Source organism: Tauraco erythrolophus, chromosome 6 (genome assembly GCF_009769465.1).
Source record: "Tauraco erythrolophus isolate bTauEry1 chromosome 6, bTauEry1.pri, whole genome shotgun sequence".
NCBI classification, from domain to species: Eukaryota; Metazoa; Chordata; class Aves; order Musophagiformes; family Musophagidae; genus Tauraco; species Tauraco erythrolophus.
Genome location: NC_141470.1, coordinates 72,232,048 through 72,246,926, shown reverse-complemented (window position 1 = coordinate 72,246,926; position 14,879 = coordinate 72,232,048). Strand labels below are relative to the sequence as shown.

Sequence of the window (14,879 nt, the reverse complement as noted above, 5' to 3'; positions counted from 1 at the left end):
TGAGGTTTATTGATCAAATCGGATATTGCACGTCTTTCATCACCACAGCATCCTCAGAATCTCATCTCTGAAACCTCTAGGGTAGGTTATCTCTATTTTACAGATAGGGAACTGGGACAAAGCAAAACCATCCCAGACACTTCCCTTAGGACAGGCTCTGCTGCTTTCTGCGGATCCTTCGCTCTCCGTAGCCATGCAGGGAGCACAGGTACTCAATGTTCAGATAATTAATATTTCCAGTTCAATTCCTCTCCAAGGTCTACTCAATTAGACCCCAAAACAAGCATCATCTTTGCTGTATTTTACTGTGGAATGATCACTTCAGGACACGACAAGGATCACAGGCTCAAAGTGTACCAAAAAGCACACCGACCACGTCTTGCTCAACAGACCTAGGCTAGGAGAGATGAGTTTTCCTTTACTTTTGGCTTCCAGTTGTGCCTTTCCATTTCCCTACTCCGATTTTTAGAATTCGATGGTGAACATGAAGAACCAAAAATCTTAAACCACAAATGAGGTCAAACAATGACAAAGCACAGAAACCAGCCATTTTCCTAGAGAACTCAGTCTGGGATCCTGACATCCTGATCATGGGGTTAAAGGCATGGCAGAGGAAAAGAGGAGTGAGGAAAAAAAACTCTGTTAAACTGGTCAAATGAACTGAGACTGGGTCAAATAATAATAAAAAAGCCTTTATATTTGAATTTGCCTTTAATTTTTCTTCAGTTTGAGCCAAAGATATGAGCTAGAGCAGTAATTCCTCTGAAAGATTTGTCCTGTGGAGCAAAACAGAGTAATACACCACTTTGGTGAGACAGAAAGCCCCACTCTTGCAAGGAGAAACTCTTCTGACACCCCAGAGAATGGGAATGTACCCAGCTGCCAACGTCCACCAACACATCTGCTTACACACCCACGCACCACACGCAAAGTGAAATCAATGAGTTATCACATAAACAAAAATGTTTCATTAAATATCTTCCCCTGCTTACAACTGACAGAAGCATCTCAAATAAATGTTACAAAATTACTGAAAAGAACCGATTTTTATGACAATTGAATAAATGCTACGCTAGTTACCCAGTCATCCCACTGGGTCCTCCAGAGACTGGCTCAGGTCTTGAAAAGTGCAGCTGGTGGGAAGTCCACATCTTACACCCTGGGTAACGTTCCCCAAGGTTCAGACTCGGCTGTCCCTTCCTCTACCACAAAATTCATGATTACCTCCCTGCTGAAGAAAATAACAGCATCTGCTTAAAAGCTTTGAAATGGAGACCAGGATAAACGATGCAGAGCTCGCCGGATAAATGGAAGAGTTTCTACGACTGTGAAAGACTTGAAAGAAAGTCTTCCAGGGCAAAAAGTGGGACACATCGCAGCTGTTATACAGAGCCATGTCAAGAGTGCTTCTGAATACTTGCTCTTCCAGTATCCCCCAGTGAATTGAGCTTCTGAGGGTTTAAGAAAAAAAAGAAAAGCAAGCAAAGCTGAAAATTACTTTCATTACCTGAAAACACATGAAACAGAGCTCATTCTGGGCTCATATCGCTCTCAAGGATCGAGACGAGAAAGTCTTGGCACTGGGGACAGGAGGGCCAGCTTGCCCTGGCCATCACTTTGTAGGGTTGCTGTTTGTAACTGCTGGAGTGGATTTACCTCCAGAGCTTTCCCACTGAAGCTCTTGCTTGATGAGGAACACCCCACGCATGCATTTGTACGTGAACCAAACTACTTGAGGAAGCCTCCATCATCCATGTGTCCATCAACCACGTGTCCATCCTGCACACGTCATCGCAAACAACCCAAACCAGGATGTTACCATAAGGATGCAGGACTCTGCACAGACGTATCGGAAAGATGATGTACTTTGACAAAAACAGAATAATAACCAACTGGCTAACATGGAGAGATGGAAGACTCAAGTGCCCGGGAAACAAAATCTTTTCTATTTCTCATAGCAAATCAGTGACAGAAAAGGGAAAAGAAGCCACCTTCTCTCCTCCTTAGTCATGAGGACCATTGCTCTTGTTCACAGACTCAGAGTCCTCTGTGAATCACCTCTGACTGAGTTTATTATTCACGTTTCCTCTCTGCTGTTCAAGACCATCAAGGCCTGCAGTCACCACACCGGCCAATCTTTAGTCCAAGATATCTGAAAATCTTGAGCATTATCACCTTTCTCACCCATCACTGTTGCTCTACGAGGAACCAGTCTTAGTCCACCATTTCTATAAGCCACGCTGTTGCCATCCTCATGAGCTGTCCCAACCCAACGTCCCAAGAGCAACGGGCTGGGGAGCATCGCAGTGAGTTTTCTCAACCCTGGTTTTCTTCAAAAAGAAAATACAACTGCACTGAGCAACCTTTCCTTGTGTTTTTTATGTTGGCGATGGCTAGCAAAGGCAGGTCCCAGCAAAGCTGTGGTAGTCCAAGCATACCACATCCAGCCTCTGTGCACACACCTGATGAACTGCAGCAACTGAGAACCCCTGAAATGGTTTTGTGTTGCTGCTCTCCGCGTCTTCCCCAGCATCGACCTCTTCTCTGGCACTGTTCGTGCTGCGAGGGCCCAGGACACAGCATCACCAGCTCTATCAGCCCTGACAATGACCTGTGTCCTGGTGGCGTGACTCTTTACAGGACAAACTTGGGGTCTCCTCCACATACCCTACATTCTGCCCTTCCACATCTTTCATCTACTCTTTCACGACGTTTACCTTTTGTAAATCCCATTTTCTGTGCAGCTAAAGTTTAACACCTATAATGATGACAGGTTATCATAGAAGATGTGAAAAGAGAAGCTGCATGTCATCAGGAGTGGTTCTAGTCATGATAACCACAAAAGCCATTACCGGAATAACCACGATCCTACTAACAATGACATGAGTAAAAGTTCTTGTGTTCAGCCCCTCCGTGCTACCACCGCTCCGAACTGATGCAGCACGTGCCGGCGGGTCCAGCCCGTTCGTACAGGAGCCAGTCTTCCCAACAACCCATGTGCTTTAAAATTGCCATCAGTAGGAAACTGATCCCCCCGTGATCCTTTTATGCTCCATAGGCACAGACGGACCTCTCCGGAGGATGCTCTGAGATTCAAGCCATTTTCTGCAAGCTCTGGAGAGGGACCCAAAGACACCTCTGCTCCCAATTTAGATACATCAGGGAGGGTGGGATGAAGCCAGTCCTGACGCAGATGAAACCACAACCAGAAGCCCAAGTGAGAAGGTCCCAGTTTGCTGTCAGGCTTGGCTCTCAGGAAGCTCTGGGTGTCACTAATCCACATCCAGCTTGCTGGCTGGGACAGAAGCGTGCTTTGAGAAAAAGCTGTGCCGGCACACCAGTAAATAGCTCTGATGAAAGAGCTGCAGATACCACAACATGTAATCAAGTGCATAAATAATTTGTTATACAACAGACCTTGGAAAAAACAAATCAGTTGATTATTAGCAATAATTATGTATATCGCAGCATCTTATCCCTGGAGGCCCCAAAAGAGGTCAGTTGTGCTGAGCACAGAACACTCTTAAAGAGCAAATCTGCCATAATATTTGGGCATCTGAAAACAGAACAAATGAGGCTGCGCAAGCCACTTCATAAAAAAAAGGTAAAAATAAGTAACCAGCAATACACCAGGCACATGAAAGGCATTTAGTGAACATCTTTATCAGATACACAGCAACAAAGAATAGCTCATTATTTCCCACGAACCATATCAAACCAGACTTTTCATTTTCCAATAATAAATGCTGAGCATTTCCAAAATAATTGATTTCCCCTTATGTTTTCCACCCCATTCCTGATGCTGATGGTTCGCATTCAGAGTCAGAGCAGGCTATGCAGATCTGTATGCAGATCAGCTAAGATGGAACAGCTTTCTCTCTTTTTTTTTTTCTTGTTTTACACAGTATCAACAAATGAGATCAGTATCAGATCTGCATTTATAGAAATATGTCCTCCTATCTCATGGGCTTGTTCCTGTGTCAAGAAATTTAAACAAGGCATTGGGAAAATAATTATTGCCTCATGTTTTCCCTGTAATATAAATGGGACTCCTATGTCATCTTCACTTCTGTATTCACATTAAAATCACGGATTCAGGGAACTGCAGAGCCAAACATCAAAAATGTAACAACCATAAGACTCTTGCTGCTGTGTATTTAGGGGAGAAAAAAAAAAAATCAACCTCTTTTTCTCAGCAAAACCACTTGGAAAGAAAAGAAGGGTCTACTTACACTGTACAATGAGCTGTACCAAAGCTTCTCGGGGTTTCACGTTAAACCCGTTGTACTGGCTGGTCTGGCACCTGTAGGTTCCCGTCATCTCCCTGGACACGTTCACGATCCTCAGGATCCCATCGTAGCTCTCCGTCTGCATCGCCCCATCCGGCATCGCCACCTCCTTGTCTGCTCGGGACCAGAGAATGATGGGCTTGGGCTTCCCTGTCACCTGGCACTGCAGCTCGATCGTGTCCCCTTCCCGGGTGACCAGGGGTGACTTTTCTTGAGGAACAGTCAAATTGGGTGGGACTTCAAAGGAGAAAAAGAGATGTTTCAACAATTAGCGTTACAAAAACATCAGGTGGCTTTCTTGCTTGGACAGTCGTAGATCAAGAAGCAATTTATACACAGACAGCAACACCTATTGACTACATAGAATCACAGAACGGTTTGGGTTGGAAGGGACCTCAAAGATCATCCAGTTCCAACCCCCCTGCCATGGGCAGGGACACCCTCCACTACACCAGGTTGCTCAAAGCCTCATACCAAAAGACCGTGCAATGCTACTATATTTATGAGACGAGGTGCTCAGCTGCTTGAAGTGGTCAAAATAAGCTTTCAGAGCCCCAGCTGTGACACCTCCTTGCCTCCCTGCGTGTCCAACACGCCGTACTGCTGCACATCGGCGCCTTTGGACCACTGACTGCAGCTAGCGCTTTATCACCCCAAGTTATGGCTTTCCTTTTTATGAGTATTTGGCACTAAACTCCTTTTTTTTTATAACAGACTGGCTGCTGATTTTATCCTGCTCGTACCGGCCGCGCGATGAGGCAGAATCGTGCCAATTCAGAAGCGGGCTCAGAGCTCAAGACTTGAAATCGAAACGCAGTCGGCGCCTTTCTATGGCAAGAGGTTTGGTAAAACGATGTTTTTTCATAGAATCATAGAATGGTTAGGGTTGGAAGGGACCTCAAAGATCATCTAGTTCCATCCCCCCTGCCATGGGCAGGGAAATCCTCCACTACACCAGGTTGCCCAAAGCCTCATCCAACCTGGCCTTGAACACTTCCAGGGATGGGGCATCCACAACTTCTCTGGGCAACCTGTGCCAGTGCCTCACCACCCTCAATGTAAAGAATTTCTTCCTTATATCTAACCTAAATCTGCCCTCTTTCAGTTTAAATCCATTGCCCCGTGTCCTATCACTACACACCCTTGTAAAAAGCCCCTCTCCAGCTTTCCTGTAGCCCCTTTAGGCACTGGAAGGCTGCTATAAGATCACCCCACAGCCTTCTCTTCTCCAGGCTGAACAGCCCCAACTCTCTCAGCCTGTCTCCATAGCAGAGGAGCTCCAGCCCTCGGATCATCTTCGTGGCCCTCCTCTGGACTCGTTCCAGTAGCTCCATGTCCTTCTTGTGTTGGGAACTCCAGAGCTGAACACAGTATTCCAGGTGGGGTCTCAGGAGAGCAGAGCAGAGGGGCAGAATCACTTCCCTCGACCTGCTGCCCACGCTCCTTTTCATACAGCCCAGGACACGGTTGGCTTTCTGGGCTGCCAGCGCACGGTGCCGGCTCATGTTGAGCTTCTCATCCACCAGCACTCCCAAGTCCTTTTCCTCAGGGCTGCTTTTCACCTTCCCCCCCCCCCCCCCCCCCCCCTCAATTTTCATGGAGATTTGCGCTAACAAATCCAGCAGGAATACATGAACAACTGTTTCCAGCAGGAGTCTGGCATCCTGTCACATGAGGAACACCCGGCACTGCCGCGCGGTGAGCTGGCGATGCCCAGGGATCCATCATCCTTCCTGCTCTCCGCAGTCTTGCAAGACTTCCTCATCGCCCGCGGTGCCTCTCCGAATTATCAGCCACGGCTCTGAGCCACCAGCCCTCGGCAGTGAGGGCAAGAGCTCACTCCCCACGGGAGAGACGCTGCTGGGTCAGGACAGGAACGCCGTGGCATCCCTGGCAAAAGCGTTGGTGTTCGCACGATGGGCATCCCAGCGAGCTCCCACCGTTGGTCCCATCAGAAGCCCCTCTGCCTCAGCCATTCAGGTGATGGCGCTGGATAATTACGAAGCACTGGCAAGCTCTGCCAGCCTGACCAGAACGGTTTTGCCATGTCCAATTAAGGTTCCCACCTCGTCATACCTACGTTGGGTTTATAGACAATTTCTTACTCTTTTCTTAGCATGACACAAACGAAATCGCCGTCTCTAAAGCCACCTGTGATCTCCAGATCACACATGGTGCCTTCAGCTCCAGGGACTCTTGCTTAGGGGAGCAGGAAAAAATAATTAAAGGCTATTTTCAGGCCTCCAGAGACAGAAACAACATACTTGTATCAGCGAGAAACAGTCTCAGTTTTCCCCCGGGATCTACCTCGTGCCTACGGACCTGACAAGGCTGTTCGGAATCAGAGTTTAAATCAGGGACTTTCATAGGCACCAAAATGCTGTTTTCAGCTGTTTTGAAGGCTTTAATAGCTCCTTCTGAATCTGGTGGGACACACAAAAGTGGAAGTAACTTTTTCCACAGGAGAGTAAAGGAAAAATTATTTTATATTTCAAAAAAGAAGCTAAAAAGAAAAAAGACAAAGACTGCTTAATAAAACATTCCCAACATTAATAAAACATTCTTATTTTTCACTCACGCCCGTATGTGTCATAGCAGGTCCTGAGCACAGGCCCAGGAGACCTGGGTCACTTGAAGGAAGCCAGAGATGAACCACCCCATGAAGATGCCCAAAAGCCCCTGGTGAGGAAGGGCTGCAGGACACAAGACAGTCCACCCCAGCGAAGGGAGGGTGGTACAAAGCCATGACCGCAGTCTTCTTAGAGCTTCATCAGAGCTCACAGGAAAAAAAAATACAGAGGGAAGGCAGTGAAGGATGAGACAGAAAGAGCGGATGAGTGCTGCTCTGTGGTTCTCCAAGCTATTCTGACTGCATTGCTCCACCAGTGTGCCTCTCCCTCTCCCTTGTTTCTACATCCCACACTTTTGCTGCAAAGTAGATGGTACTTGTGCTGGACCTGTGTCAGCCGGGTGCTTATGGTGGGACTCCTCCACCTTCTCTCCACCTCCACCTTGGCTGCCCAGGGAGGTGGTGGAGTCCCCATCCCTGGAGGTGTTGAAAAACCGTATGGATTTGGTGTTGAGGAACATGGCTTAGGGACCCTGACAGTGCAGGGGGAACGGTTGGACTCGATGATCTTGAGGGTCTCTTCCAACCAGACGATTCTATGACTCTCTCCTGAAAGTGAGCACATCAAGGTACCAAATGGCCATGTCCTAAAGCAACGTTCTATGAAAGCACGGACTAAACTGGAAAAAAGGTATTGTTCCGAGAAGGAAAACACAGTTTAAGGAGGAAGGTTTGAAAGCACGCTGTGCACTGCCTGCCTGCAGGAAGGAGCCTCCTGAACACTGTTTCCAGCTCACCTGGCTTGTGGCTTCTCAGCTTAGTTCAAACACTACCCAGCTCTGTCTGGATCAGTAGAAAAACATTTACTTTGTCCCTTCCCCTCTGCACAGCCGATCTGCTCCCTGCTGGGAACATGCTTTGACTGAAGCATGTCCCAGTTGGGGCGGATGCTGCAGGCTCCCTCGTGGCTCTCCTCTCGCTCCCTGCCCCAGGGAAGCACAGCACAACCTTCTCCCGTCTCAGGGATTCGCTGACCGTGAAGATCGTGAGGCCAAGACAACAGGGGCACTGCCCTCAAACAAGATACCTGCTACCAAGAGCAAAAAGGTCTGCTATCTGCTACGTACCACCCACAGCGCCATCCACAGCTCTGCTTGCAACCCCATGGTCCAGGTGGGTCCAGGTCATGAGATTTCCCTTTGGTGATTGTCTGTGCAGACCTTTTTCTGGACATGTTGTGCTGGCAGCCTCTTTCATCCTTTCCAAACTGCCATCAGAGCGACAGGTTTGGACTATAAAGTCACACCCTGCGAAATCATCTGGTTTCTGGCTGTAACTTCTCAGACAGGCTGAGAGAGTTGGGGCTGTTCAGCCTGGAGAAGAGAAGGCTCCGGGTGATCTTATTGCAGCTTTCCAGTACCTAAAGGGGGCTACAGGAAAGCTGGAGAGGGACTTTTTACAAGGGTGTGTGGTGATAGGACAAGGGGCAATGGATTTAAACTGAAAGAGGGCAGATTTAGATCAGATATAAGGAAGAAATTCTTCACTTTGAGGGTGATGAGGCACTGGAACAAGTTGCCTAGAGAAGTTGTGGATGCCCCATCCCTGGCAGTGTTCAAGGCCAGGTTGGATGAGGCTTTGGGCAACCTGGTGTAGTGGAAGGTGTCCCTGCCCATGGCAGGGAGGATGGAACTAGATCATCTTTCAGATCCCTTCCAACCCAAACCATTCTGTGATTCTATCTCAAACACTGAGCCAGGAGCAAGACTCGCCTTTGGCACAGCGAGTGGTCCTGCGCAAACGGTGCCTGTGAAGGCAACGCATGATGGAAGAGAGACAGAATAACCCAACCTTGCACTTGAAACAGGGATGGGATACAAATAAATGGAGGATTGAGGAGCTATTCCCTACATATCCACAACTTTCTGGTTTAAGAAACTCCTTCACTAAGCTCGTCGCAGTGATCTGGGAGGAGTAAAGAGACACGTTTAGTGTGCACACGAGGTGGACCTAGAGAGGAAGGAGGGCAGAGATGGGTGAGTGCAACAGGGGCTGGCGAAGGCTTGCTTCCCACGCAGCCGGACTGCGGGGATGCAGGAAGGCAGCAGCACGGAGCTCCGGCTGCGGGAGCCTGCCAGCTGCAGGGAACAGCATCCCAGACCAAGAGACAAGGGAAATTCAGAAATTTGTACACTCCGAGCAAACTGTGAACCATGCAAGGAAGAAACCAGGAAAGAATACACCCCCTGCTTCTCATGGTCACATGTAGCTTCTGGAGGCACGTGAGAGGAAAGAGGGGGAATGGCACAGGATACGCATCTTTGGAGGAGGGGAGGAAGATGCATGCCAAAAAGGTCCTGTGCAACTGCGAGCACGTAATTTACCCTCTCTTTAACTCAGTTTTCTTCTGAAAAATAGAGATAAGAGTACTGCAAAAACCGCACACTGGTGAGATAAGGACTGTAGGCTACCAGGTCTGCAGGCAGGCTGATAAGATAGGCTGTATCGGTACCCCAGATGGAAAGATACCTCAAAATACCCTGAGCCATCTTCTCCTGTGGCATTTTGCAACACAACCCGTATCTGTCATGTTGTAAGCCAGCCAATATGTTTTTATGGTCTACTGTATTTATTAATGTTCTTGTTACTGGAAACAGAGGAGGAGAGAGGTGGGACAAGGCCATCTTTTAAAGCAAATCATTTCATGGCCAACGCCATAAATAAGAAGCCTGGCTGCAGCTTTCACGTGTTGTATTTGACTGACAGTGCCCAAGACAGTGAGCTCCTACAAAGTTATCCTCTGTCCCCACCACAGCAGTTATGGCTACGGGTCCCTCTGACTCACATGTTGATTCTCTGCTGTCTCATTAGGACAGCACTAAACCTTCGCTCAGGGAGGGTTTTTTGTAGGGTTTCCCTTTTTATAGCCATCTATTTAATTTTCACGAACTCACAGGTACTTTATTATCTCCAAGATGTCTAATCCGCTGTCAAATTTGGTTTAAATTAGCTATAGGGTCAAAAAAATATCAGGGGGTGTGGGGGACTGCAACACGCCAACTGACAGGCACTGGCAGCCTGATCACGTATGACTTGCTTTCATAAGCAATAAAGCTAAAAAAAGCCACAAAAGAAACTCCATCAGTGCAATGTTAACAGAGAAACTGGGAAGATGAGAGGCAAGGCAGAGAGGGGAAGAGCCAGAGAACAACAAACCAGAGTTCTTTTTCCCTTACTACAACCCAAGATGCAGGGAAGCTCCAGGGCCAGGGATCAAGTGGCTGAGCCTGCTGTGGAGGAGGTCCTGGCAAGTCCGTGCAAGCAAGGGTGTAGGAACGTGGAATCATAGAATCGTTTAGGTTGGAAAAGACTTTTAAGATCACCAGGTCCAACCATTAACCCAGCACTGCCAAGTCCACCACTAAGCCATGTCCCTCAGCACCACATCTACACATCTTTTAAATACCTCCAGGGATGGTGACCCAACCACTTCCCTGGGCAGCCTGTGCCAATGCTGGACAACCCTTTTGGTGAAGAAATTTTTTCCGAATACCCAATCTAAACCTCCCCTGGCACAACTTGAGGCCGCTTCCTCTTGTCCTATCTCTAGTTACTAGAAGTAAAGATGCCTGAGCAAGGGTGCACAAGCAAAGAGCAAAGGTGGGTGAACAAGGGTGCACAAGCAAATATGAACGAGCAAAGGTGGGTGAACAAGGGTGCACAAGCAAAGATGAACGAGCAAAGGTGGGTGAACAAGGGTGCACAAGCTAAAGTGCATAAGCCAAGGTGCAAGGGTGCACGAGGAAACGTGCATGAACAAGAGTGTCCTAGCAAAGGTGCTGCCAGTGGGGTGAGCAGAGAGGTGCCAGCTGAGCAAGCAGAAGTGCAAAGCAAGAGAGCAGGGTGCTGCCAGCTGTGCCGGGGTATTGCTGGCTGTATTGGGGTATTCCTGGCTGTATCGGGGTGCTGCTGGCCATGCCAGGGTGCCACCAGCTGTGCCAGCCTCCCGCTCCCAGCAGGTGCTGCTGTGGCACAAGCAGAGTCTTGGAGGGGCTCAGCCCTCCTCCCCGAGGCATCAGCATGCCTCCTGCAGCACCAGCCACAGAGCCTGCTGCAAATAAAGGTCAATCCTGCTCCTGCTTGTGCAGAATAACAAATGAGCTAAACCCTATCTTTGAAACAACAAACGTTACCTGATTCATGCAGCAAGTGGCTTAAAAAATCAGTTAATGCTCTCAGCTGTTAAATCTGTTTCCTAAAGCAGAGGGTTATCACTTGAAAAACAAAAGTGTTGGCAACACTGAAGTAGTACCCGCTTTAAAAACACATACTATTGTCCTTCGAAACGGGCAGAGGCACACGTACAAGAGGGCTACTGGTGATATATGTCCACTCCTGGCTCTTAAATAAAATGGTCTGAGACAACCTTTGTCTCTGCAAGTCGCTGACTCACCAGAAGGTCAGGTGGCAGAAGGTATCACTGTATTCTTGTCCTGTGTTTTTTTTGTTAAACTGCTCCCTAGGCAGACGTGTCTGTCTGTTACTGGAGATAGGGAACCAGACCAGACCCTTCCGCCTGATCTCCTGTGGTAGTTCTACTATAATTCCGTAGTATCCTTGATCCATAACAGCCACTGTGTCTATAGGAGAATGGGGACAGGACCAAAGTAGCTATTGCAAAGAAAAAGCCAAAATGCACGAGCCTAGAATGTTTATTCACTGCATATTCTAGGTAGACACAACCTAGCTCTAGTCTACTCTAGACCTTTGAAATCCTGACGAGTCCAGTTACTGTCCCTATTTCAAATAGGTTAATTAATTGCCAAATAGCTTAATTAATTGCCAAAGAGGCAACAGAAGAGGCATCTTCTTACACAGAAATTATTCAGAGGGGCAGAAGATGACCAGCATGAGAAGGACAAGGAGGCCCTAGAAGCGTTGACCCCATGGTAGGCTTGGGAAGGGACAGCATGACTCCTGAGCTCTCTACTGGGGATGAAGGATGGCTCAGGTGAAGTAAAGGCTACTGTCACTTCCGAATTTCCTCCGGTGCCTTAAACAGGCAGCAAGGAAAGCCGTAGCCCTGAAGCAATGACCAGCAATCTTCACCGTGATGGGGAGGCTGTGGGCTGGGAGTTGTGGGCTGCTGTGACCAGGCTGCTTCAAACGGACTAATGGTTATAACTATTAATTACAGGATAAAGCAGAGCAATGGAGCGTCCACGCTGAGTATCAAGAAATAATCCCTACAGATTACTCAGAGATAATCTCTCCAAAGAGGTGTTGGAAGTCACATTGTTCAAGGAATTTAAAACCAGCCTGGATGAGGAACACTGAAGAATCTGCACTGCACTTGCTAGGAGATAGAGGTGAAATTATTTGCGTATCCTCCTTCTCTAATATTTATGAATTTGAAGGACTGAATCTCTAGTATTAATCATCCTCTGCCAGAGACATGCATTTTGGACCCTGTTCATGATTCATGGTCTGTATGTGATGGAGGTTTTTTTTTAAGACAGGGCAGACTAAGGTTTGGTAGAGGAAGCTCAGTTTGTACCGAAAATGCATCTGAGCAAGATCCTTTAGCCTTTGAAGGGCAGCAAGCGATAATTATTCAGGTCCTATAGATATTTCTGTAAACAGAGATTGAAATTGCTCAGTGTACCCTTAATGTGTGCTTCTTTTAGAAGAAATGTTGGGAATTCCAGGGAACATACGCTTAAAGGGTCTCCAGAGGTGAGAAAAGAGCCCTTGGGGAGACTGCTGATCCAGCCAAACGATTGGAAAAGCAGCTGAAGTCAGGAGAATTTATTTTAACCTTTCCATGGCCTTTCGTCACCATGAAAGAGGCTCTATTGAGTTACTCATGTGGAAGACAAATCGAGCGACCTGTAAGGAAATCACGTCTTGATTTCACGGTTGCTTTTGTTTCTCATCGCTCCAGTCACCGGTGTGCTGTCCTGCCCATAGGCACAGGAGAAGAGAAAGCACCGTAGCCCATGTTTCCTTGGGCACCAGCCACTTCTCATTGCAAGTGAAGACATGAACATCAATGGGTTTCATGGTGGGAGATTGGACAAGAGATCTGCTAAGGCAGTAAAATAATTCCAGAATCGGTACTTAGAGCTCAAAATACTTTCAATACCTTAAAACACCCCCTTACTCTGCAGTCAGGCTCTGAAGAGGAACATTTCAAACCCACAACGTACACAGCCAGCAGCAAATTAGCCAAATTAGCTTTCAGTGATCTCGCAGGAGTCATGCTGAGGAGCTCCGTGAGCCATATGCAACGCGAGATGATGGGCTGATTCCACGGCCCTCCGGAGAAGAATAAAGAGACTCTGCAATACGTGGCTGCTAAAGAGGGTGTCTGCTCCCAGAAACCCAGCTGAAGCCAATCCGTGGTGGATGAACACATCCCAGAGAGGCTGCTGGGGAGGGAAGGGGCTGCAAAGCAGGAGCTGGCCTGTCCCTGTCCTTGTCCCCTCCCCGCAGGACCACGGCCAAAAGCTGCGTGATGCAGAGGGACGGCAGCTCCCAGGGATAGAATTAAAAAGAAAAAACCAAATCTCTGCACATTAAGTACTAAAATAGAACTATAAAAGAAAAGCTTTTTAACAAAATCCGGCGTTTATCTGTCCCTTCTGTTCACCTATTCCTTTCAAAGATAAACTCCAAAGATAATGGCTCACAAAAATAATCAATTTGCTGCAATAACGACACGTCTGTCTATTTGCTGGTACGTCTCAGGGTTGCCTGTGAATGAGCACTCTGGACAGTGCTTAGGGTTTACAAATATCTTAATTGGACCACTAATTATCTCACAAAAAGCATTTTTTCATTATGCAAAGAGGCAGTACAGTGACTTTAATAAACATTTAGAACTACAATGAAAGTCTCTTTTACTTATCATCAAAGGAGGAACACGATGACCAGAGGACACATACTTCACAAACAGATCAAGGCCACATGTCCTAACACAGCAGCCTGGACATTTAATTAATTCATTACTAATAGATAGCTGATTAGCTTAACAGGGAAGCCCTCTTATACTGCAGGGAGGATACCCAGCCTCATATACACCAGTTTTTCAGGAATTTCTCTGCCCATCTCTGGCAGCACTTACGTAAAACAAAATCTATCTGTTGGCATGACTAGCCTCAGAAATGGAACAGGAGACCTGGAGGCCACCAGCCTGCCCTGTGCTCATGCCCAACATCCGTGTCCCACTCCAGGATGTACCCCAGGCAGGGTACCCAGGGTGGCAAACGCTCAGTACATCTTCATGTTCACCCAGGGATGAAGAATTTGGTTGACATATTTGCCACGTAGGACACCCAACTGTGCCTGCGCTGGGTAGGAGTGAAACAGTAGAAAGGACTCTCTTAGGACATGAAGGGTCACCACCACCTCCAGCCCCAGAGTATCAGCCATCTCCTCCATCCAGCCCTTCCAGTAGCGATTCAGAGCAGTGCAGCTGGAGAACAAAGTAGAACAACCCCCCTGAAATAACAACTCACCTCGCTGCACAACGTTACCTCCAGGGAGCAGATGAAAAGAGCATAAGCCAGAAGTGACAGATGTTGCATCTCCTACTGTACCGATACTGATTTTAGGGGGATAAAGACAGTGTAAGAACCCGAACCGAACGCAGCAGACCATGCATCACCTCAAGCCTTATTCTTCCTGCTTCGAATACAATATTTAAAGCAGAGAAAAAGATCACTTAGAGACACTAATACGCTCTCCTGATCCACTTCTCTTTTGTGCCTACCATGAGCCTACTTTACTGGGCTTTTCTTGTTGCTGTTTTAACACGCTCTGCCTTCAGATTGCCCACGACATGCACGCACGCACGCAGAAGAGCCATCCTGTCTTTCAGTAACGGTTGCCCAGGGTTGGTTTTATGGATGACAGGGCTTTTATAGGGCAAACGTTCAACATTTGAGTCTTCATTTCCACCATCCAGTGACCTACTTTATGGAGATGGCGGAGGGGGGGGAGGCTGCTAGGGGATTACT

General features: G+C 47.6%; 1 protein-coding gene across 1 annotated transcript in view; it reads right to left on the bottom strand.

Annotated features, from left to right (window-relative positions):
* The window catches only part of MDGA2 (MAM domain containing glycosylphosphatidylinositol anchor 2), a 403,898-nt gene that overhangs the window by 127,194 nt on the left and 261,825 nt on the right, over positions 1-14,879 (bottom strand). Inside the window, exon 8 of the mRNA XM_086613247.1 lies at positions 4,233-4,526. Coding sequence (XP_086469373.1) covers positions 4,233-4,526 — 294 coding nt within the window. The remainder of the gene's footprint in view (positions 1-4,232; positions 4,527-14,879) is intronic.